This window comes from Seriola lalandi, unplaced genomic scaffold, assembly GCF_002814215.2.
Source record: "Seriola lalandi dorsalis isolate HSWRI2012SDOR001 ecotype SW California unplaced genomic scaffold, Sedor1 jcf7180002054854, whole genome shotgun sequence".
Lineage (NCBI taxonomy): Eukaryota > Metazoa > Chordata > Actinopteri > Carangiformes > Carangidae > Seriola > Seriola lalandi.
Window position 1 is genome coordinate 64,327 of NW_019525407.1, and position 23,730 is coordinate 88,056.

The window sequence follows — 23,730 nt, forward strand, 5'->3', positions numbered from 1 at the left end:
TGTTCAGTCACATAAAACTAATTACAATTAAGTGTATATTAATGAGTTGGTTCCTAGTGTGCCCTCTGATCAAGGCTAAAACACAAGGTACATTTTAAAACACGTTTTTTAAGTAGCCACACAATGAAAGGCTTTTATATTTGTAAAAAGGTCAAGGGAATTCCTTTTTTTTGCCACATTTGTCCATGTTTCCAAAAGTACAGAGCAGTTAAAAAAGTCAGCAGCTTCATGAGAGGGGATGGGAATCAGAGGGCCACCTTTGGCCCCGCTGGCTGCTGTGTGGAAACAGTGTGCTTCCTTCTGTCAGACCTTTGATGGCTCTCCTTCCCTGCCCCATGGCTGCCGTTTGTTTGGACACCGACGTGCTAAAGTCAACCACCTACAACCCACTCCGCCACCCTCTCCCCCACATACACACACATTCAGACACACCAAACCCCTCCCTTCTCGCAGTCCGCTGAGTCAACGCTTGTGCAGGAAGGATGCAGTTGTTTATGCGGCCCCAGCTCTTGTGTTGCTTGGTTGGATGGGCGGGGGGGGGCTGTTTAAAAAAAAATAAAGAAGGCAGGAGGAAGAGGAAAGAAGCTGGACACACACTCAGGGACGACTGTAGCAGCTGCTCTGAAAGTAGAGTGTGTGCTTCTACGATGCGAACAATCAGCTCTCTGTGAAAACCTTTCCACAAACCTGTACTGTCATGTGTTTATCTGATTCAAATGCCAGGAGGAGGCTGCAAACAGCAGCGCTTGCCTTTCAGGTTGCATGAGTCATTGGCCAGTAAATCAATGGAAGATACATCCATGGGAAAGTAAAGAAATTCAAAGGAGCTGAAAAGGCACAGTATTGAATCATGACTGCAAAGGATGTCCCATGCCTGTGAAATTCAAAAATGAAATAGAGAAGCTCTTTGAAATATTTTTTGCTTAAAGATGCTGCAGGGGTCAGGTTACGTCCTTCCAGCCAGCAAATAAAGAAGTGTGTCTAAAAAAATCGCAATTGCAGATTGGCTTGATGTGAAAAGTATTTCAGGCCATTTCACTTCTGATCTGGAAAACACAACTAACCAAAACAAGAGTTGCTTTTTTTTAATTGAAATATGAACTTTATTTCACCCATACAAAATAAAAAGAATGTTAAAAGTTTACAATACAGTGTCAGCTGTCTATTTGGAAACATTTCATACTGAGACTGACATATAAATGGGGAGCCCCGTCTCTGCTTTCATTGGATACATCTAAAACAATCTAAGATAAAGGAGGATGTTACTCAAAATTGGAGGGGTGGCCAGAGGAGAAATTAGAGGGGACAAACACCTTTAAAAACAAAGTCATAGTTCAACAGTCACAGTATACTTCTGATGGCCAATTCAGGGGAATTTAATGGTCGTATAAAATAATAAAGGAGGTCTAAATGCCTGACAGCATCAAAAATAACAACACTGTAAATCTTTAACCTGCTGATATGGTTGTGGTCATGGAAGTTTACAGTTCTCTTGATAAAAAACATGAATTAAAAATAGAAACTAATTCAAAAAAAGCTGTGGCTAGCTAACCTATAGTAAAAATACACCTGCTTCCTTGTTTATGTTACAGGCTGACAATTGAATTGACTAGCAAGTTGTGGCAAAGCCCAGAAGTGGGGCTCACATCTTAACAGCAGTAATTCATAGCCAATAGATAACAGAGTAATATAACACTTCATGGGTGAGACAATGACCTCCCTTTCCCTTAGACAAGTGCTGATCACCTTTCAGATACTTAACAAGCTGTTGCCCTGAACTCATCTCAATTAACTGCCTTTGTATGAGCACCAAAGGCTGTAATAAGGCTTTAACTACCACTTACAGAATATTTCAGCCAACCTGAGGGTTTGCATGATGACTGACAAGTTCACTTCATCATGTCTACGACAGAGGATTGAGGAAGAAAGAAAAGTGCCAAAAGAAAAAGCTACAAGGCAACACAAACCACACCTATCCTGTCTGCAGGGGCTAATGGCAAAAACGGTGACGACTGCCATTTTTAATAGCCAAAATAGAACGACTGACTTGTTAAAAAACATCCGTGTTGGATTCTCCTCCTACAGTAAAATAAAACCTTTTAAAAAAAAAGAAAAAAAAAAAGAAAGAAAATTAAAACACATAATATACAACCAGTTTTCTGTCTCCTGCGGCGGTCTCTTCTACAGCCGGCTGTTGAGGGTTTTTCTGTAAGTGGGCTGCGATGAAGAGTCTTTCCCTCCTCTGCTTAGAGCGGCCGCCGCAATTACAACTTAAGAAATTGAAAATAATGTTGAAAGAGCGTGTGTGTGTTTATGTGTGTGTGTGCGTGCGTGTGTGTGTGTGTGTGTTTGTGTGTGTGTGTGAGAGAGCGAGTGGTGGAGGTGGCGGGCAGACGGAGCTAAGAGTCATAGTCTTCATCGTCGTCATCCTCGTTTTTGTGCGGCGCGGGGGCTGGGGGAGGCGGTGCGACACTCATCATGGAGGGGTGGGGGGCGAAGGCCATGCCGCCTTGGGGCTGTGCTGGAGCCATGCTGCCCATTGAGACCATGTTGCCCATGTGCATGTACGGGGGGGCCGCGTTTGAGCTGCGAGGGGTACAGACAGAGGTGTAAACCAGGTGTTAGAAAATCAGGTCATCAATAAATTACTGTGAAATTAAAAAAATAAATAAAATAAATAAAAAATTATTTATATAGCACTTTCCTTAACAACGTTTCAAAGTGCTTTACAGAAAGAAAAAGGGGAATTAAAAAGAGAAAATACAAACAAGAGAAAAACAAACACATCATAAAACAGAATCAGTTGGATGAGAATATACTCTGTCTGTATCATGGGAAAATAAATCGCAACAAAATAAAACACAACACATCAAACATTCATAAAAGCTTTCCAATAAAGGAATGTTTTAAGAAGCGTTTTGAAAGACACTAATGATGTAACCTGTCTGATCTCAATTGGCAGACTGTTTCACAGTTTGAGGGCTCATAGGAAAATTGCATTTCTCTGTCTGAATAGTTGGCATACAATTTTTAAATGTATAATAGAAGCAGTGAACTTCCAATAGCCACATTTAGAATCAAATAATTGATATAAATCTGTCATGATTTGCTGTTAAAGTGAAAGTCAGAGGAGAAATAAGATGTTCTTCCTCTTATAAATAAAAAGCACTGGCACTCAAACCATTACTCTCACAGGTCTGGTTCTTGGTCTGGTACTGAGCAGTAGCATATGTTGGCTAATGTTAGCTAACTTTAGTGTGCAGTGGTCCTCATGATATTGAGTGTGTTCACTGACTTGATGACTCCTCTCTCCTCGTGCTACTGTTACATTATGTTTTAGCTTTCACCACTATCTTGTAATTGTCACTGGAGGCCACAGTGGCTGCTGTTAAACAAAATTAACTTTAAGATGGATTTGGTCTTGATTGATCCCATAAGTGATCAGCTCTAAATTCAAGTATGACTGCAGACAAAAGGTACTGACAACAGTGTGATGCCATCCCTCAAGGTTTATTCAGGGGTGTTCAGGAACACACTCCACATGAGGTGTAGATCCAATTGAAAGCCTTTTCACACATTAATATATAATATTGCTGGTTTCAACAGGCGGTTAAAGTGATAGCTATTTGGCGTTTTAAACAGGTGACTTATGTAAACGTTGCTCACTGGTTTTATTCTGATTCGATAGGACATTCATTGAGAGCATAACACACACACAATATCTGGTTCCTGAACAAGAGAAAGCGGCAGTGAGTTGAAAAATGTGTACGAGGTGGGAAGAATGTTTGCTCTGTTCTCAAAGGCTGCACCAGTGATGGATTTAAACTCATCATCAAATTTACATACAATTGTTCGTGTTGGAAAGGGGCTCAAATGTGTCCCTGTTCACATCGATCATCAAATTTGGTGTTCTTTCAGATAAATTGCTGGATCTTCTCTGGGCTCCTCGCTCTTATTTTATATAAACCACTTAAAAATCCCCTCGTTTTCACAAGACACAGACAAATACAGTATGAACTGGCAAAATCCCTCTCTCACTATGCAGCTTGAGAGGACAGACAAAAGACCCTAGATCCACACGGTGTCGCCAGATGTGAACTGGTTATTCTGTGTCCATACCTGTGGAATCTGGATGCAGCCTGTAGATTTGTGCTTGACTGAGAGCCATCATCCTCGTCCCCTTCTGTCTCGCTGTCTTCAGAGTCATCCTGTCTCCATCAGGGAGGAACACAAAGTGAGCCATCTGAGGACAAATCTTTGAAACTGCAGATAGTTATTGGCCTCTGCATGCAAATCAACGCCCACCTCTTGCTCCGACTCTGTGCCAGACAACTTCTTGTCCTTCCCTTTGGAGCCTGCCCCTCCATTCTTGCGTCCAGATCCTGGTTTTCGACCCCTGGAGAAGAAAACAAAAGAAAAGTTATGCAATGACATATGAAGGTAGTCATTCTCTCAGCTTTTAACTAGAACTACTGCCTCGCTGTTGCATGCCTTCACCATGCAATCAAGTTGCGGTTTACATCAATGTCTGTCCAGAATCATCGAAACAATGTAGTGAAGAGTTTGAAGGAATTTAATAAAAGGTATTAAGTGTATTTTTTGATTTGTGATATAGGAATATATAAATAAAATTGATTTGACTCTACTTTGTTAAGATGTGTTGTTCTTGTTCTGCTGTACATCTGTTGCATTAGTGTGTAAGTTCATTGAGAAAAAAAAAAGAGCCAAATTCCTTGTATGTGTTAATATACCTGACCAATAATCAAATATGGATGTTGCTGTTAAATAATGGCCAGAAAGATTTCTTTGGCAGAACATTATGATGTCACAGTGAAGTTGACTTTTGACTTCATGGATATAAAATATCATCCTATCAGAGATTTGTGTGAAATTTTGTCATAATTATTGTATGAATTCTTGAGGTCACACTGGCCTTGACCTTTGACCACCAAATTTGAATCAGTTCATCCTTGAGTCCAAGCGCATGTTTATGCCAGATGTAATCAAATCAAATCATCCCTCCTAGCATTCCAGATGTATCACACTCACAAGAATGGGACGAACGTGAGGTGATGGTGACCTTGACCTTTGACCACCAAATTTGAAATAGTTCATCCTTGAATTTAAGAGAACGTTTGTGCCAAATTTGAAGAAATTCACTCGAGGCGTTACTGAGATATCATATTCACGAGAATGGGACAGAGTTACGTACATATGGACATAACTAACCACATTTTAAAAGCTTATAAAACAATTAAAAAAATTAGAAAGTTATTCTACAGCATAAATCTGCAAGACAGTTGTGCCCAAATCGAACATTAAAATCAGTAGAGATAACTTCAAATGCGAGAATAATGTGACCAATACTGCTGGTGGAAATTTGTTGGGGTCATTTATATTCAAAGATGCTGTGACGCCACATGCCTCATTACCAAAGCCAAGCAGCTTACAACCACTTTAAATTGTATCAGAATCGAATCAGCCACACTGTTCAGTGAAAAGAAGACTTTTTACTCATTTAAGTATAACTCTGTGCCAGACTCAGCATCAATTTAGCTGCAGAGTCCCTGTTTGATTTGACAGTCAATACGACTTTCTCTTCTCTACAATCCTCAATAATTAGTTCTCCCCTCTGTGAAACCGATATGTGCATGTGCCTTTTTCTTTTTGGTTTCTGTTAATGATATAATAACAAAACAAAACGAAATAAGTAATATGGTAACATTGCAAAAATGATAGTAACTGGCCTTGTGTCCATGTAAAGATAATCAAGTCATAAACCAGACCAGAGCTTAATGGTGTCAACTTTGTTGTGTTTGACTGTTTAATTCCTTGGTAGTCATGGCTACTAACATGTCGGTGTGTGTTTGAGTGTGAGTGATACCTGCGAGGGACTTTTTCTCCTCCTCCCTCCGTGTGGTTCTCTTCCCCCTCTCCCTGCATGTCCGGCACAGTTGCCACCAGGTCTTTTAAGAAATCAAACTGTTGCTCCAGTTCAATACACTGTTTTCTGTGAACATACATACACACACACTTTTTAAATCAGGCTATTGCCTCCTCTACAGACTTAAGACACACTCAGAGACGAGCAAAATGTGCACTTCATATCAAATAGAAAAAGAGATAAAATGGAATTATATATTAATTTCAAGTCACACAGTAAGATTCTCTTGGCAGATACATCTTAGTCATTGCTAGAGATACTTTAAGATACAAGGGATTTAATTTGGCGGTGTGTTGCAAATCCACTCAGCAGCGCTATCTAAGTAACAGTAGCATGGGTATGTCTTTATTTAAATCCCAAAGGAAATGAAGACATAACACCTTTTCAGCTACATTATTACACAAAATACAATTTTAATATGAACAGAAACTTACAAATGTGACGTTGTCATCGTCTTTGCATTCCTGGACTGGGTGACTTGACAGGCCTTTGTAAGCAACGATTCCAAAAACAGCTCCAAGGCTCTCGCTGATGTCTCAGTTAAGGAAAGTATGATATAGCAGGTCTATGTCCTTCATTATAATGAACAGATTCACTTGCATGGTCTAACTTACGTTGTTACTGCACGGAGCCTGAAAACTTTCAAATCTGAAAATGAAAAACATGAACAGCTTGCTTGGGTTTAACAAGCAGATTGTGACACAATCATTACAATGTTTGTATTGATACCACAAAAATAACTTCCTACTGCCAATGCCTATTATTTGAAATACTACATGACAGAGTGCCACTCAGAGTCAGACAAGGGGTGACATTTTTTTTCATCAGTTAACCTATCATTTATTTTTAAGATTATTCATTAATCTATAAAATGTAAATAAATAAATGCCCATCATGCGCTCCCTAAGAGATGTCTTCATGTTGCTTTGTGTTAAAATACAGACAAAACAATAAATCTTCATATTTTCTCTGTCAAATTTCTGTTGATCAACTGGTTTATCAAATCATTATTTTAACACCAAGTCAGACCATTAGTTTAAACACCCATGACTGAATGAAGAGTGTAATTTAAATAAATCTAACACCCCTCTGCATTCAAACTTCTCATGCAGATGATCCAGACCAAGGAGCTGTGAAGATATTTGGCAGGAAGGATACAAATAATAACGGGTACTGCTGCAGCCACTTTGCCTATTTCTTCGTCTGTCTGCATAATCTTCTTAATCCTCGCCTGTAATGACAAAAGGTTTAACTTTAAGTGTGTGCGCACACTGAGTCAATACGTGTAAATACGGTGACACCGTTTCACGATTTGTATTATAAACAGACTTGGATACAACTTTCTGTTTATCAAAACCAAAGGCCCGTTCACAACAATGTTAGCAAACTACATCATAAGGGGACTTGCACAGCATGCATGTTTAAACCCGTTCATTCCCGTCAGGATAATGAGATTTATCATAGCGTATTCCCTATGATAATCTACAAAGTTTGCTCGTTGTGCAGCTACAAACAACGTCCAGTTTCTTAGCTTGCCATGCTAAAAACAACGTTATTTAGTAGGGTAGGTAGCTAACATACGTCGCATACCTTAAATATACTGTAGCAAACACTGGGATACAAGGAAAGTTGGCCTATTCAATGAAAGTGGTAACGCTGGTATAATGCGATGTTACTTCTCACCAATGCAAATTAGATTTAGTGGTGAACTACTTCTGTTTGATGATTTGCTTGTTAGCTCTCTAAGCAACAAAACAGGCCGAATCTCACTCAAGATAGCTAGAGAAGTTAGCTTTGTATCGTACAGTTTGCTAACGTTAGCTAATCTTAACACCGGTCCAGACCGTCATAAACTTACCGGAGGGAATCTGGCGTTGTATTTCTTCTTTTTGCTGGGCATAATTAAATTACGTGGATGGCTAGCCTAAAAACAAATACAGTATATGCTGGATTATTACTCTATATCATATGTAATTCGCCTCCACCGCGCACACACCAGATAGCGGTAGCTAGCCGGCTAACTCGTTAGCACGTCGTCGTCACTGGTTCCCTGTTGCCTGGCAGGTCAGTTTAGTTCCGCAGGGTCCCAGCGCCCTCATTTTGGAGCACACTAGGAATATAATGTAGTTCAAATGATGTTAATTCTGAGCCATTAGTGTAGCGTAAGATATATTTGACAGATACACAACAGAAAAACTAACAACCAGCACATTTGTGGACATTTTTGTACGCACCCAGAGAAACCTGGTATATTGTCATTTGTCGTTGTATTACTGCGTTGTTGAATTCAGTACATTATCCGCTTAAATTGTTAAATAAAACTACTGTTATACCAGGAGTGTATTGTATTTTTTTAACAACGCAGTTGTACTGCTTTCTTTGTGTGATGAATGTATCTAAAGCCCGAGCCGTTTCCGTAGTATGTGATTTAGTGGATAGACGGTATTAGTTAATCTGCCAGTCACTTGAATGGAGATTGTCATATCGCCCTTTGATACAGAGCGGACCATATACCATCGGGGCTGTGCTTGTACGGAAGAACAACAGTGGACAACAAACTTAAACATCTGCAGGTATGTTAAGCCTTAATATCTATTGTTTCCGATGAACGTTCGATAATTTCTATCGTCCACAAGCAAATATGCGTGTTAATACATTAGTTGTGTTCAAAAGTCAGCTGTAAATAATCTTGGTCCAAATTCAAGAAGACGGAACATGGACGATTGGTAAAATGGCTAAGCAGCTGGTTAGCTACAATAAGACTGGAACCAAGCAAATAGAAATACTGTTTCAGTGTTTAGTCACATGTCCACTGTAGATGATGCACAAACGCAAAGGAAAAACATCTTATATTTTGTAAGAGAATCGGATGTGGATAAACGTTAGCTGTTGAACAAGTGTTGCTAATGTAGCAGGCTAGCTAGCAGCATTAGTAAACATCCGCAGGCAACCCATCTATCCAATTGTTTGGGGGCACCATAAATGAACAGAGAGGCTGCACTTTTCATTTTTCAAGTTTAATTTACAACACCTTCGTTTTAACAGGACAAGATCCAGCACTTAAATAGCCTCACACTGGCAGTATTATGGAGGAGGAAGAGGCCCCTGTCGACGGCGAGGTGGAGACCCCCTTTGCTGCAGAGACCTATGCCGCTGAGGCCATGGCTGCAGACATGGACCCTTGGATAGTGTTTGACTCGAGACGAACTCCCAGATCCGAGTTTGACGGCTGGCTGGAGAGCAACAGGCCCTCACAAGTGCACAGATTTGGCGATGAGGATGGTGGTGTCAGCCCTGTGGGGTGGATAGCTGTGCTGGGCCCGACCCACTGCCCCAGTGGTGCTGATGTTATGGGTCTTCAGGAGAGCTGGGAGAAGCTTCTGGCCTGTGGCCGGCCTGTCAGCTTCCAGACAGTGAAGGAGCTGGCCCTGAACCACGGGGTGCTCACGGGCAAGTGGCTGATGCACTTGGATTCTGGTTTTAAGTTGGACCATGCATGGGAATGTGTGGCCAGAGCAGCCCTGGATGGCAAAGTCTCCCTAGTTAAAGTCAGTCCCTATGACTCCAAGGCAGAGGGCAAGCAGGTCATTTGTGCCTATAACCAGAACTTCACTGATGAGAGCGAGGTTGTAAGGCTGGACTCTGTCATCCGTGCCACAGGGGTCAAGTGCCCTCTCTCCTATAAGCCGGATGTGTACACATACCTGGGAATCTACCGAAACAACCGCTGGAAGCTTTGTCCGACCATATATGAGAGCAAATTTGACCTGGAGTGTGTACCCAGGCGTTCCCACATTGTCAACAAAGTCACCAATCTTGAAGTAACATAAAGAGCAAGAGGATAGTTTTGTAGGATGAGTGAATGAAGAGGCACTTAGTGATCCCATGAGTTGGGTTGTGCAGTATGACTTTCTGATTGAAATTGTTTTGAAAGTCAGTGGTTGGATTTTGATCTCATGTTTTTCCTTTTGGCAAAAAGCACAAAATCTCATTTCAGTTGTCTTCTCTCGCTGTAATATTTTCTAAGTCACCTGAAAATAGTCACCTTTTTTGTATTGAATATATTGTATTCATGTGAGAATATTTGTATTGTTGAGGTTCTGTTTGTAACACACTTACACTTACCTGACCAATAGGGTGGCTAAAGAAATCCTTGATTTGTATGCACATCGTCAGGGGAAAATTTGCATCCAATGAAGCATTTCTGTTTGATTTTGATACCTTTCTGTCATTTTTTGACTTTACCTTTTGCTTACAGAGTTGCCAAATAAAATCTACTTTTGAAGACCTTTATTTTTATGCAGTTTCTTTTTTTATTGCCAAGAAAAGTGTTTTTTAGATTTTGACAGAATTCATCATTCATGACAGCGAAAAATTGCATATAGTACAATCTGCTTACATCATCCTAGTATAAAACCACATAATGCCATCTCAATAAAGCAAATTAGCAATTTGACCTACAGGTCTAAAACTGTTGAGTTAAATGGTAGCCATATGGATAAAATAACTGGAAAAACTGGTTAGAGACCAGAGGAAGACCTGATACAGCTCTGTGAGTGTGATGCATGAACTTTTGTACTCTTCTGTGCTATAAGCATGTACTTATTAATGTTGCTTGTTTGATAATTATTTACATATAGACCTTCATTTGGCTCTTAAAACATTACTACCATAGTATTTTGCTGAGAGGCACCTGTGTACAGACAGTGGTTACAGTTACTGCCGACAGTCAGAAAACATTCTATTCAGTTACAAAGTACTACATGGGGATATTTAATTAAATGACAATAGATATTATTTGCATTGACTTGCCTCTAGGTTGGATTAAATTCTATATACCAGCCGCTTTGTTTAAAATAAAAAAGCAGACTAAACAGCATTTTAATTAGAGACAGTGATTATCACATTAACACTGATCAGCTCTGCCAGAATTGTTACAAGGACAGTAAAAACATGCTTAACATGTTACAGGGAAACATCTTAACAGATGCCATCAGCAATTGATCTTATCTGATCTGATTGTCTTTTTAAAACAAACATTTGTGGTGAATCCATCTTCCACCACTGTGTTGACACTGGCTGAAACAGTAAATGATTGATGCTAAACAAAGAAAGAAATCTGATTATGTTCTGTCCTGTGTTTTATCATTTGTCAGACAAACTGTATATAAAGCCTGGCAAACCCCGTTAATTGAATACCAAAAAATGTCTTTGCTGGTATTTCAAAAAGCAAGTCCACAGTGAACAGTTCTGCTACATTCAGTCTCCTCCAGCCCTTCATGTCCACCTTGTTTCCTTTCTGTCCTTGGTAATAAAAAAGGAGTTTTAGTCCTGATGGCGAAGTGGGCAGCTCACATGGTCTATGTCAATGTGTCTGTTATAAAAAAAAAAAAAAAAAAAAAAAAAGAATCACATGGACAAACTTTAAGTCTGGTGTCCTGACACATACCCAGCTTGGCTTTCGCTGTTAAAAATGGAAATAAGACGATCCTCGTCAGCAGACATCAACTCATCAAACTCATCCAGCACAGGGGCCTGGTGGTTGTTGTTGTTGGATGCCATGATAATCATGCTCTCGTTCTGGAGCAAGTTGACAATGCTGTTGGGGTAATTCATCCAGGTGCTACCTGGTTGGCTGGCAGGGTCAGAAGTGTTCTGGGATACTGTGTTCTGGGCAGCAGCGGAGGAGCTGGGAGGGGCGGCTTGTTGACATGAAGCTTGGGCCAACATTGAGGCGCCATTTCCAGCCTCGCTGATGAGGCGGGGGTTCAGAAGGTCCTCAAAGTCATCCATGTTTAGGCTGTCCAGGGTACCTGGGGCCTGGGCTTCAGGAAAGATAGGGAATTCTGGGATATCATCATCATCCACCCGGAACTGAGGGGCCTGGAGGGTGAAGGAGCTGCTGGCCTGAGAGGAGACAGTGGTCCCCTGAGAAGGTGTGGGCTCCTGGGCCATGGCTGAGGAAATGTTGGGGAAAAATTCATGAAGGTCTGACAGGTTGACAGTGGAGAAGTCCTGGTTGGCAGTGGAGGTGGTTGTAGAGGAGGAAGAGGAGGAAGATGGCGCCTGACTTATTGTGAAGTTGGCCACTGGAGTGGCTTTGGGCTGGGGGCCCAGGTTCAGGCTCTCCATGATTTTCCATGTTTGGTTTGTAGTCACAGCTGAGCTGGAGGGAGAGGCCTCTACCTTGGGCTGGATGGAGAAAAGCTGGCCTGGCTGAAATGAGTATGAAGCCTGGGGTTTCACTGCACTGGCAACAGGGGGCACCACAGCTGCTGAATACACACAGACAGACAAGCAAGTTGAGTTCCACTACTCAAAATCTCATCTCTGTAGTATAACATATTTTGTCTGACTAACACTCTAAAACTCACAAATATTAATATACATATATATATATATATACCCTTAGAATGGAGAAGCTGAAACCAAAGAATGTTTGACATTTCTGCCTGGTAAATGACTGAAACAACTGATTATCACAATAGTTGCCAAATAATTTTCTGTCAATTAACAATTTAATTAATCAACTTTTAGGTCTAATAAAATCACAGCCCATCTGAGCAGGGATTGAAAAGGATCTCCATATGTGACATCAACAATATAAACAGTCTCACCAGCTTGTGGGTTCATTGATGGAGGCTTGGCTGTGACTGTTCTCCTTGCTGGGCTTATGTGCCGTCTATCTTGTGGAATGGACACTGAAATTGTAATAGATATGATTATATTACATTGCAACTGAAAAAAATACTATTGCCTTTTACCTCATTATATTATGGCAGACAAACAAATCTCATCAACGTACCACTAGACAGCATGGGTCCCAGCTTGAGGCTCTGGAACATGTCTCCTGTACGTTTTCTCTTCTCACTCAGTCTGTATTCATCTACAGGGGCCATTTTTAAAATGCAGTTATAAGACGCAGTTTGGATAGTTAATAAACAAATTCAAGTATCATTTGGAAGCATGAGAACACCGCCTCCTACCTGGGTCAGAGGGCAGGTACTGGAAGTCCATTGGCTCACTGACTTCGCGGTCAGAGGGCCGGCGGAGCTGCATCTTGACTCTAATGGGCTCAGTGAGATTAGTGTCGCGGTAGGGCGGTGTACGGAACACAATGGCCACCTGCCTGTGGACATCGGCCTGTGAGAAAGTGCCCTTTCCCTCCCAGGAGTCCTGGAAGAAACGCACCTCGATGTCCTCTGTAGGGAAACAGAAAATGGAAGTATAAGATACTAAACTGACTTCAAAGAGGAATCAAAATCAGACATTGAGTCATTTCAGCTCTGAGGTTTACCATTGACAGAGCACAAGAGCTCAAAGTCCCTGAAGTGTTGCATCACCTTTGCTGCTATGCTACACAAAGTCTGACGAGAGCTTACAAACCGTGTAATTAGCTTCAGCTGTTAAACTTCATGTAGGAAGAGGCTTAATGTTTAAATGACAATGTAATGGCTCCACTTGTTGTGAGAATGGCTACATGACATTCTCCTGGAAAGACGAGGACAAAGAGTTTCATGATCTAGTCTATGAAGGCTTCACAGGCTGTTTTCACACTGATGCAATGTGCATCTCAGGCTAAGTCTCCCACAGCTCCAATTTCCAAAATACAAAGAACATGGTTTATTGCATGCTCGCCTGCCTTGATCAAACTGCTGCAAACAATGAAGGGAAAAGACTGATAATGATCAAATGTTTTTGTTTGTGTTAATTAGGAAAAGATAATGCAAAGAAACCAAAAAAGATGAAGCGATAAAATGTTCACCAGGAGTAGGGAAGTGAAAGTTTAAAGAGTTGGGTTCTATATCAGCAGCACAGCACCACACTGATGTGAATCCTATGGTATACTTCAAAAACTTTACATTTTTTCAAGGAAAATCATGCAGGTGTTTTCATATTCCGTACATGAACACCAGAAGCATAGACAGTTAAGCAGTCACTAAACACACTGGGGATTTATTAAAAAAAAAAAAAAAAAGAAAAATGAGAAGTGGATCTACAATTTGAGGAAGAAAGCTTTTGGATTTTGTGATAAAAGTCACTAAGTGGTAACATGGCTGCTTTGCAGTGCAAGTGCAGCGACAGGCAAGAAAACCTCACATGTGCAACAATAGTGGTGGCCCAAAATACCAGTGCACACAGGTTGTATGCAAAAGCAGAGTTTTTTTGGGATGCATACTTAAAGCTGGGGAGGCCTACAGGATCGAGCTGAAAATGCAAAATAGACCTTATAAAGCTTCATTAGCAACATTAGCATTAATTTGGAGTCATGTCTCTGGCCAGCTTCATGAATTTAAGTTTGATATTCACTCTCTCTTTAGTTGTGTTTTGGCCTCTTGTGAAACATATCTGGCTCTTGCGTTTGAGCTCTAAATGCTCTACTGTTTTCACTAGTTATCTGCTAATATTGTCTGTCTGCCATTGGGTGCTGAGCAGGTAGACCATAGTGGTCCATTTTCAGGAGCTTTTTGACTGAAAGCACTCACTATTGTGGCAGGAAATGAGGTTGCAGGCAGGAAAACCAAAACAATGAGCTAGAATAGGCTAAAGCTCTCACTAATGCTGCAGGCTTGGTTTATAATTTTAATTCTTGATACAATATTCACATATAAATATTGATTAGTGCTTTAACATCAATTTGAGGGGTGAGGAGTAGTGACTGGTGAATAAGGTAATCGCTGCATAGTAAAAATAAATACTGTATTAGGTTTAACTTAATGAATAAAAACAAGCATTTGTTACTTTCAAGCTTCAGTATAACTTGCGAACAGTATCTGTAATGTTGCATTTTAATATGAGATTTACTTCTCTGTGGTGTCAAGGGAAAGTAGGCGAACAATCCTTCTGGTAATAAGAGATTGGTGTAATCAGTTTTTGTGTATGTTGGCTAACAATCCTTTTTATTAAATCAATGCCCTAAGTCATTACCTGTGTTACTCATATTTCCTTCTATTCAACTGCACTTCTAAAGAAGGAAATTGGACTATGAATGTGTAATTTATGAGGTTATCTTTTCTATCATCTACAAGGAAAGAACATAGAAACTCTGTGTAACAATGAACCTGCGTTTCACGCTCACTTACTCAAAAAGAGCCAGTGTATTGTCAGTATAATATCTCGCTTTTGTATCTGGGTGGGTGTGATGGGTTTACACCTTCACTGCTATGACTGATTGCAAGCTTTACAAACACCTCAGTCAGTTCTGAGTTCTATTTATGGATTGTTAAACATGAAAGTAAAGGTTCAGAGTTATGAACAAACTTCCTGTGCTGCACGGGGCTGTTGTTCATACCGGCACACAGTGGCAGAATAAAATGAAAGACCATTGTACGGTACAGGCATAGTGTACCTTTTTGCACTTTGTCACACAGCAGAAAGATTTCATCCCCTCCCTTGCAGCTTCCAGAGTTGCGGTTGACTCGGCAGATCTTCAGCTCAGCTGTGTTTGGGGCCCCTGCCACATGGAACAAGCGTGAACAAATATACCAGAGCTACCGATTAATACCAGACACAGGTCAATCATACAAAATTCTGTTCTTTGCTCTGTAATATAGCGAACCTCGAAATCTTTTGACAGACAAACACAATTAAATACCTGCCTTTACAGATTGTATATATTTTTTTTTATTTAATCTTGATTCCTCTACAGGGAAGCAAAAAGCTAATTTCTAAAACCATCTACTTACTTTACTCAAAACTACTGCTCATTGTGAAAAACTCAGCCTTGCTTTAATTCAAATAGTGAATGTCACATTTCAGAAGTGTGGGCAAAATCATATGGAGACAGTGGTCAAAGAAGTGCTCAGATCTTATTCTGAAGCACAACCCCCTACACTGGGAAAGTACTCCACTACAATAAGTACCTCAAATTTGTACGTAAATTAAGTAAATTTACTTTGTTACATTTACATCTTTGAGACAATTATTTATATTGACGATTTATAGCAACTGTACATATTAGCATTAGCACTGTGGAGACTGCTGACTTTTGGTGCAAATAATCTGAATAATCTACAAAGAGCAACAATCGTGGAGATTGAAAAACAAAAATTACTAAAAACAATTTTTGTTTGTGCAAAACATATGGAGATGTCTTGGTGACACATGCACAATAAACAAATCTGAACGAGAATGTACAGAGAATTTCAAAATGTTTTGTTGATGTTTCATGTCGTCATGACATTTCAATAAATGTAAGTGTTGTAAAAAATAATATTTAGACAATGATTTATCCCCAAGAAATGGATTTTAAAAAAGATTCTCTAACTGTATCTGTATTTTGAAAGGTTTTGAGTTTTTAAAAAAGTTGAACTTGTTTTTTGGGGAATATGCAAATTAAAAATGGTCAGAATATATTGAAGAGCACACTATTGATATTAATATTAATGTTAAAAAGTTACCATCAATTCAACTTTAACATACAGTTTATTAGGAAATGTGTATGTATATGTGTTTTCCGCTCACTGTTGTCATAAATGGGCTGTGATACCACAGGCTCCAGAGGAAACAGCTCCCCTGTAGGCAGAGTGATGGAGGCCTGGAAGCAAAGCCGCACTGAATTCAGGTCAAACTCTTCCTCCCACACCTTCGCCTCAGGAACTGCAGCCAAGAAAAAGCAGAGTTAGGGTGGGGTGGACAAACAGGCAACACAGCAGTCTGGCAGAGCACTGCATCCTGTCATATGTAGGCTATCTGTATTTTAGTATCAAAGCAGGGTGAAAGGAGCAGATTAAACTTCCTTTTTAATGTTGTTATTGTAACTCCCAATAAACCTTTTTTAAACTAGTTATCACAACCACAGCAGTCACGAATACGAACATGTAGTTTACTTATTCCACACAGGAGAGTGGATTAGTAAAACTTCTCTCTCCATCAGAAATAAAGTGTATTATAAATTATGCACACTGTGAGAGGAAGAGAGACAGTTTAAAGTTGGAGGTTTGCTGGTCGTGTTCAGGTGGATGATTAACACATATGTTTGTGGGTTGGTCAGTGCGAGTGTGGGTAGCAAAAAAAACCCCTGACCCACACATGACTAGTGGCTATCACAGCTAATGCTACCTACCCAGTTAGCTATTTCTTAACCCAGCAAAGGTAAACATTATACTAGCTACAGGTTGAAATACAAATGTGTTGTATAAACAGGAAGCTAAAGATATAGATATCACAATCCCCATAAAATGTACAGTAGCTAGCTTAATGTTAGCCACGAAGTTAGCTAAAAACCTATCCAGGTACGGTATTTTACCATTGTTTTGCATGAGAGCAGCCATTTTCAAGCTAGTTCGTTAGCCTCGCAAGATGATTTACTGTGTTATTGCAAAGTTATCAGCATTTGAAGTAATTTTTCGGAAGAATGGGCATTTTTAGTTTTTTCAAGCAGATGAAATGATGACATTAATTTCAGATTGCCACATTTAAAGTCTTTTGGTTTTAGAATTTTAAATGGCATTACATTTACAAAAGCACGTTTGTGCTGGAAATCTCCGTTCTAGTTGAGAAAACTTCAGCAAAATAAAAGACTTACATTTGAGTGGGACATTTGGGGACTCTCTCCACTCAGCACAATAACTTTTTACACAATGACAGATTTAACAGAAGAAGGGCAACGAAACAGAAAGCTCTTTGTGTTGTACACTCATCTTTAACCATGACTACTTACTGTTGAAGGGGTTGTTATTTGTCTGCAGCCTGCAAGTGATGGCCTCATTCACATCCTTCTTCTTCACACACTGTATGCCCAGGTTCTGAAAACTGAAAGAAGAAGAAAAGAACTGCTGTAGTATTTAATACTATGAGTTCTTTTGCATTTATGATTCTTTTTACTGGACCAACACATAACTGTGGCTATACAATTTACAGTTTACACATACCGTGGTCCATTAACCCAAGTTTTAATCTGCTTTGGACATTTCTGCTCCCATAAAAGCCACATTTAAAAATAATAATGCATCATCATTATGGATCACTGACCACATCCTAAGCTCAGAGGACAGCTGAGGGGAGTAGGGTGGAAGTGGAAAAATACTGGACTTCAAGTGCGCTTCCAATAAATTAATATTTTTAGACATCAGTTACTATAATAAGCTTGTTAACAATGTAAAAGTGTGATACATTTAAGATTTTTTGCCTTGGCAAACCGGTAGTCACCTTTTAAACTCACTTAGAGTGAATTACTTAAACTCTTTTTATAAAGATTTTATCTTTTTTAACTGACATTTTATTTGATCATAATTCATCTATTAGTTCCACTGCTTTTACTCCTTTTTTCATTTCTTGCTTGGATCCTCGAATTGCGTAGTCACAAGATGATGTTGTATTATCTCATGTTTCTTAGATTCTTTTGGTGGGTATGTATTGTAGCTGTTCCTAGTCTGATAATAAAAGTGAACACCTCCCTTCATACTGGCTGAATTCCTACACAGTTACAGTTTCAAAAGAGTGTCCACTGATTACTCAAAAAAAAAAAACAGGCTTAGATCCTTCCATCTACAATGATCAGAGATCTGTTTCCACACTTCAGACTCCTGTCGCCTACAACTGGAGATTAACTGCTGTATCACTCTACATCTGCTTTTATCAAAATATCAATATTTTTAAGTGACTCAATATAAACTTGTACACTTACTCACCCTGTATCACAACACTGGCAGTGAACTGCAGCACATGCAGTTTGTTTGAATTTCATCACACTTGTGATGAAGATAGACAAACAAAATTTTCTCTAGCCAGACGGACTGGTGCAATTATGTTACGTTAAGTTTAAATATTTAGCAATTAAAGGGATCTGGTCTTATCAGTCGCTGCTGTCTGCCACCATTTTTACTTCCCTACTACTATTTCCTACTGTTTTAAAGTGCAGCTGAAAGAAATCAAAGTCATTGGGCAGTTTATGCTGTTAATGTTTTACTCAACTCCAAACCCAAGATGAAGCCAGCAACAGTGAACACGTCATCTCCCACAAATAATGAAGGCCTTTTCTAGGTCAGTGTCAAACAAATACCAAACACAGTTTCTCCCGAGGCAGTTCAGTGTAATTTTGAAACACGGGCATGAAGTTGCAACAAATTCCCCACGTTTCTCTAAATAGTGTGAAAAGAACAACGCTTACCTGTGTATTCTTCTCTCCTGCAGGTCGGCCTCGTAGTAGCCATGTTTGCAGTCCTTCCCAACAAGTTCATGGGGGTGAGGCTTGTGCGGTGCGTTCTTTGTTACCAGTGAAATGCGAACACGCAAGGGGCCGCTGTAATTGTGCACCTGATGGAGGAAATGTGTCATACTTTAATGATTTGAAAAGATATTTTTTTAGATGGGTGGATACTTGCTTGCAATCGTCTGGCATCCTGGTTGTTCCACACTTCTTCTATATAAGAATGATGGCGGCCACACTTCTCATGGTTTTTGCTCTGTTATGCATTGACCTTACATAGAGAGGTGTGTGTGCTTCTGATTGAACTGACCACAGGTGGACTCCAACCAAGGTGCAGAAACCTCTCATAGATGATAAAGAGAAATGGGAGGAACCCGAGCTAAATTTCAAATGTCATAGCAAAGTGTCTAAATATTTATGTCAATGTGAAATTTCGATTTTTTTCCTTTATAATAAATTTGCAACAATTTCTAAAACTAATTTGTTTTCAATTTGTAACTATGGTGTCTTGAGTGTAGATTGAAGTGGGAAAACGTAAAGGGTCTGAATACTTTCCGAATGCACTGTACACTATAGCAACTGCATATTTTATCATGCTTTAGCACATGCCTTGATCTATTTTGGATAAATCTATCTAAAGTACACACATTGGTTTTTGTACCTTTTTTCACAACCGTCCTATTTACGCTAAGTATATATATCTCAGTCTAAGTTTTTTGGTTTGTGGCTGAAACAATCATATATCTAATGATGTTACTCATTGTGTCTATTGCTACCGTGTTTATTTCTGCTGTGATGTCAACATGAACAACATGATAACCTCCTCAAGTTTTGCTATGTTCAGTTATGTTGTGCAAACCCTTGACATTCCTAACAAAGATGTTCCTTTTGCTGCAAGAGTTCATTCAGCCCTGACCTGCCCCCCCCAGTGCCTCTAGGTCCACACTAGGTATGCGGACAAGTATGTCAGAGTAGTACGGTAAAGTAAAGACGCAGTTTTATATCACCTAATCTACATTAAAAGTTTCACAGCTAGAAGACATGTAGCAAAAAGTTGTGTCTGACTCACCTTGATGGCTGGGTGAGTCTTAGTGGTGTCATTGCTTTTCTCTCCAGGAATGCTGCCGGCTGAGCGTCCTTCGCACTTATACCTAAATCTCATCCCCCTCTGCTTTGGCTGCTCAATGATCTCTATGAAGGGGTTCGCTGTTTGGACTGATGCACCGGCAGAAGGAAGAAGAAGAAGAAGAAGAAGAAGAAGAATCTGGCTTAAATGTCACTTTTGGAAATCCAAAAGCACGGTGGTCAGATTGTGCAACTGCCCATCTACACTGCTTCACCTCTATCAGTTAGTAAACACAGAAATAGCTCTGTCATTGATCACCAGTACAGAGAGTGTCGAAATGTTTACTCATGAAAACGCTGTAGTCAATATGAGAACTGATTCATGCATAACATTGATCATTTGCGGGAAATAGCTTCTTACCTGGGTTGAGTGGGGTCATGCCCCATCCATACACACCTGTGGTGGGCAACAAGAAAAGAAAATTTAACCCCCTTAGAGAAAATAGCAGATCACCATGTATAGTAATGACAGACAGGGCACAGTGGCAACATACATGACAAAAACCAAAAACAGCCTCACAACGTATTTTTGGTTTAGTAAGAGTTTGTCATTTGTGGTGTGGTCTGGGTGGAAAACATCTCAACAGTGCTACGTCCAAAGAGGTCAAGGGACACTGAGATGCGAGGACTTCCCAGTTAAATATAATTACTCATCATAAACTGCCTGCCATAAGATAAAGAAGAAGAAGTGCCAAGTAAAGCAAACAAAGACGGGCAGGGTGTAATATCAGTGTCACATTACCCGTCATGTTATGAGAAGCCCCCATTGTGATTGAAGAGCAAGGCAGCACCAGCACTCTAGTTTCAGGTTCCTGAAGGTTAATGTATTGTTGAGATTCATAGAAACGAGTGAAGTGTGACATATGATCAGGTGATTAGAGCTCCACCCATCACCTAGTAGGACTTGTTCAATTTCAAAGCGTGAGTGGGATGCTTTCCAAGTTGTAACAAGCCTGATTCCCGGCCTAAGACCAAAGCAATACAATGTGGGGAAAAAACGTTTTGTCCAAACAGTGACAAATGAAAAGAGTCACTGTTAAAAGTTATGTAATGTAAGATTAAAATGAATTATTATGGATCTTAGACTTGGACAAATAATAAATAGTGTGTAATAATTGCACTTTTGACTATTTATTTGAAATATATCCCAGTTTATTCATTGAGACTGGATGTTGGGAAAGTGAAGGTGCCCATAAAAATAACTGAATGTGTTAATATAACAGCTGAAACATCTGGGACACTTTGAGTCACTGTCACTCTAATTGCCCTGAAAGGTGTCAATGCTTTAACAAGCTTGTCATGCCTGTCACATGCATTGTTGACCTGTGTGATATGATTTTGTCTTAATGATCCTATCCATGTTCTAGATATGGATAAATCGTGTTTATCAACAAAGTCAATCTCTTGTTAGGTTTTCATCCTAATCAGGCAAAAAAAAAACAATATAAAAACTTGGTATTTATTTATTTATTTATTTATTCTCTTAAAAGCAAAGGAAACTGTGATGTAAAATATACACATGGGCAGATTTTAATCGTAAAATGACACTCTTCACTTCGGCATATATTTGCCACAACAACAACCCGTATCTCATCACACTTTGTGCAAAAATATGGTGCGTAATTTCCATAATTTCCATCCACTAAAATTGAGGTGGGCGGTTGCTAGCAGCGTGGGCCGATGGTAACAGGGGAGATTTTTAATTGAAACGAATGCAAGCTGGTGTCTAACATCTTAGCGGAATTGAAGATATTTTTTTCACAATGAGTGACAACTTTTTAAAATGTGATATGTAACTCGTATATGTCCCAGAATAGACAGATAACCGTTAAATTGCCAATTTTTTAAACGGAGTTTGGCATTTCTTGTTGCATGAGGTGGACAAACACATCAGGCCTCTTGGCAGCTCTACACGGTTTGGTTCACCCGTGCCAGATAAGTAAGTCAGCGACAGAAGAGTAAACATATTAAATCTGACATCAGATAAATTAAGCTAGTAAACGCGCTATTTGTACGTTAGCTTACTGTCCGGGAACAGCAGACTCCTCCTGTTAGCAAAACCCAGCGGTAGCGGGGCTTTCCCCTGTGCGCAAAACAACTCCCTGTACAGTTTCACCTCCAGAGTCTGAGCTGGGTAAACAGCTCGAACAAATAAAAATCAGCTCCACTTACCGTCCATGGCTGTGTCTGATTCAGACTTAGGCTTCTCCCGCCACGACCCAGCTTATCTGTTGTTTAGTTGTTGTTGTTTTTTCCAACTAAAAGACGGTGCAAACACGACAGAGGAGACTCTAAAAACTTCTTTACAGGGCTGTTCTGTCGCCTCCTTCGCTCCACCTACAACTGTGTCCAAGACTGCTCAGTAAAGCTAAACGCAGGTATAACACATGTTTCCGGTAAGAACAGCGCAAAAAATACAACACCTACTGACGAGCATTATGCTGCAACATTATTTTTTGATGACTTCACTCTGTAGTAGGCTTCATGAAAATGTAACTTAATTGTCTTCATGAAAATGTCTTTCCCACAGTGGGCTATTTATTATTTTTTAATTTCCTGTTTTCCATTCATTTAAGTTGCTTATTCATTTGGACAAGTAAACAAGGCAGTTTTAAATAGAAATAGTAAAAAATCGAATTTCAGTTTTTGAATTAGGATATCTTAAGTGTTTTACAATACTGTCATTGTCAAAATATTATTACATCTTTAAACCAAAAAATGTGATTTAAAGATGAATAACAAAACAAAGCCTCTAAATAAAGCTAATGCATTTCATGTACTAGTTTAAAAAATATTGGTGGTAAAGTTTATATTTAAGTACTGTACCACACGTTTTCCACTGAAATATACAGAATAATGGTAATGAAACTGTTCAGGAAATGGCAAATATATTTCTATAACCAAAAAATCTTAATTCAACAAATATTTAAAAGTAAAAATGTAATTGTACCATTTAAAAACAATACATGATGAAACATTGAGTCTTCCTTGAAAACAAATTAGTACTTTGACAGTGCATTTCATGATTTGTGTATAAACTTCACTCCATGTGAATATTTGGGATCTCTTTTCTTTTTTGACTTTTTCTTTATTAATCATAATGATAATATTTTATTTAAGTAATTAGGAAATAATAAAGGCCAATTTGTAACATTTTAGGTAATAAGGCCATTAAAACTTATGCTATTACTTTGAAGAGAAGTCGTCTGTTTCCGGTGTTATCCTCTGGCTAGCTTGACAAGGTGAACCCGCTTTTCCTCTGCATTGCAACTTGCCACCACCCACTCAAAACAGTGCGGAAATACCCAGATGACGGACTTGAAAGGAACAGAAAAGTAAGTTGTGAGTGGGAGAGGCAATAACATAACTTCTGGCTTTAGTCATAACCTGGAAGAGAGTTTTAGACCGGATCCATCTCAGTCTCTGCCAGTAGTTTATTCTCAGGGTTTTCTGCTGTAAACAGACTCGTTAATGCAAAACATCTACTTGTAATAATCCTTTTTTAAAAAAA

At 39.5% G+C, this 23,730-nt stretch overlaps 3 protein-coding genes across 5 annotated transcripts; 1 reads left to right on the forward strand and 2 right to left on the reverse strand.

Annotated features, from left to right (window-relative positions):
• Positions 1–1,079: 1,079 nt before the first annotated feature.
• Positions 1,080–7,981, reverse strand: drap1 (DR1-associated protein 1 (negative cofactor 2 alpha)). Its single transcript, XM_023427162.2, has 7 exons — positions 7,803–7,981; positions 7,103–7,175; positions 6,379–6,472; positions 5,885–6,010; positions 4,306–4,396; positions 4,120–4,208; positions 1,080–2,586 (listed from the first exon to the last, which is right to left on the reverse strand). Exons 1-7 carry the CDS (start codon positions 7,842–7,844, stop codon positions 2,400–2,402), a joined length of 702 nt encoding a protein of 233 aa, XP_023282930.1. The 5' UTR covers positions 7,845–7,981; the 3' UTR covers positions 1,080–2,399.
• Positions 7,982–8,042: 61 nt separating this feature from the next.
• On the forward strand, positions 8,043–10,237 carry cunh11orf68 (chromosome unknown C11orf68 homolog). 2 transcript variants are annotated; one of them, XM_023427160.2, is made up of 3 exons: positions 8,043–8,191; positions 8,445–8,517; positions 8,990–10,237. In XM_023427160.2, exon 3 carries the CDS (start codon positions 9,031–9,033, stop codon positions 9,772–9,774), a length of 744 nt encoding a protein of 247 aa, XP_023282928.1. In that variant the 5' UTR covers positions 8,043–8,191; positions 8,445–8,517; positions 8,990–9,030; the 3' UTR covers positions 9,775–10,237. The 2 variants fall into 2 exon arrangements, with proteins under 2 accessions (XP_023282928.1, XP_023282929.1); XM_023427161.2 differs by lacking the exon at positions 8,043–8,191 and having other exon boundaries at positions 8,380–8,517.
• rela (RELA proto-oncogene, NF-kB subunit a) lies at positions 10,220–22,570 on the reverse strand. 2 transcript variants are annotated; one of them, XM_023427159.2, is made up of 11 exons: positions 22,392–22,570; positions 20,581–20,616; positions 20,164–20,309; positions 19,056–19,201; positions 17,607–17,698; positions 16,409–16,543; positions 15,294–15,398; positions 12,931–13,146; positions 12,750–12,830; positions 12,562–12,645; positions 10,220–12,216 (listed from the first exon to the last, which is right to left on the reverse strand). In XM_023427159.2, the coding sequence occupies exons 1-11, from the start codon at positions 22,396–22,398 to the stop codon at positions 11,369–11,371; spliced, it is 1,896 nt and encodes a 631-aa protein (XP_023282927.1). In that variant the 5' UTR covers positions 22,399–22,570; the 3' UTR covers positions 10,220–11,368. The 2 variants fall into 2 exon arrangements, with proteins under 2 accessions (XP_023282927.1, XP_023282926.1); XM_023427158.2 differs by having other exon boundaries at positions 10,220–12,219.
• Positions 22,571–23,730: the final 1,160 nt, after the last annotated feature.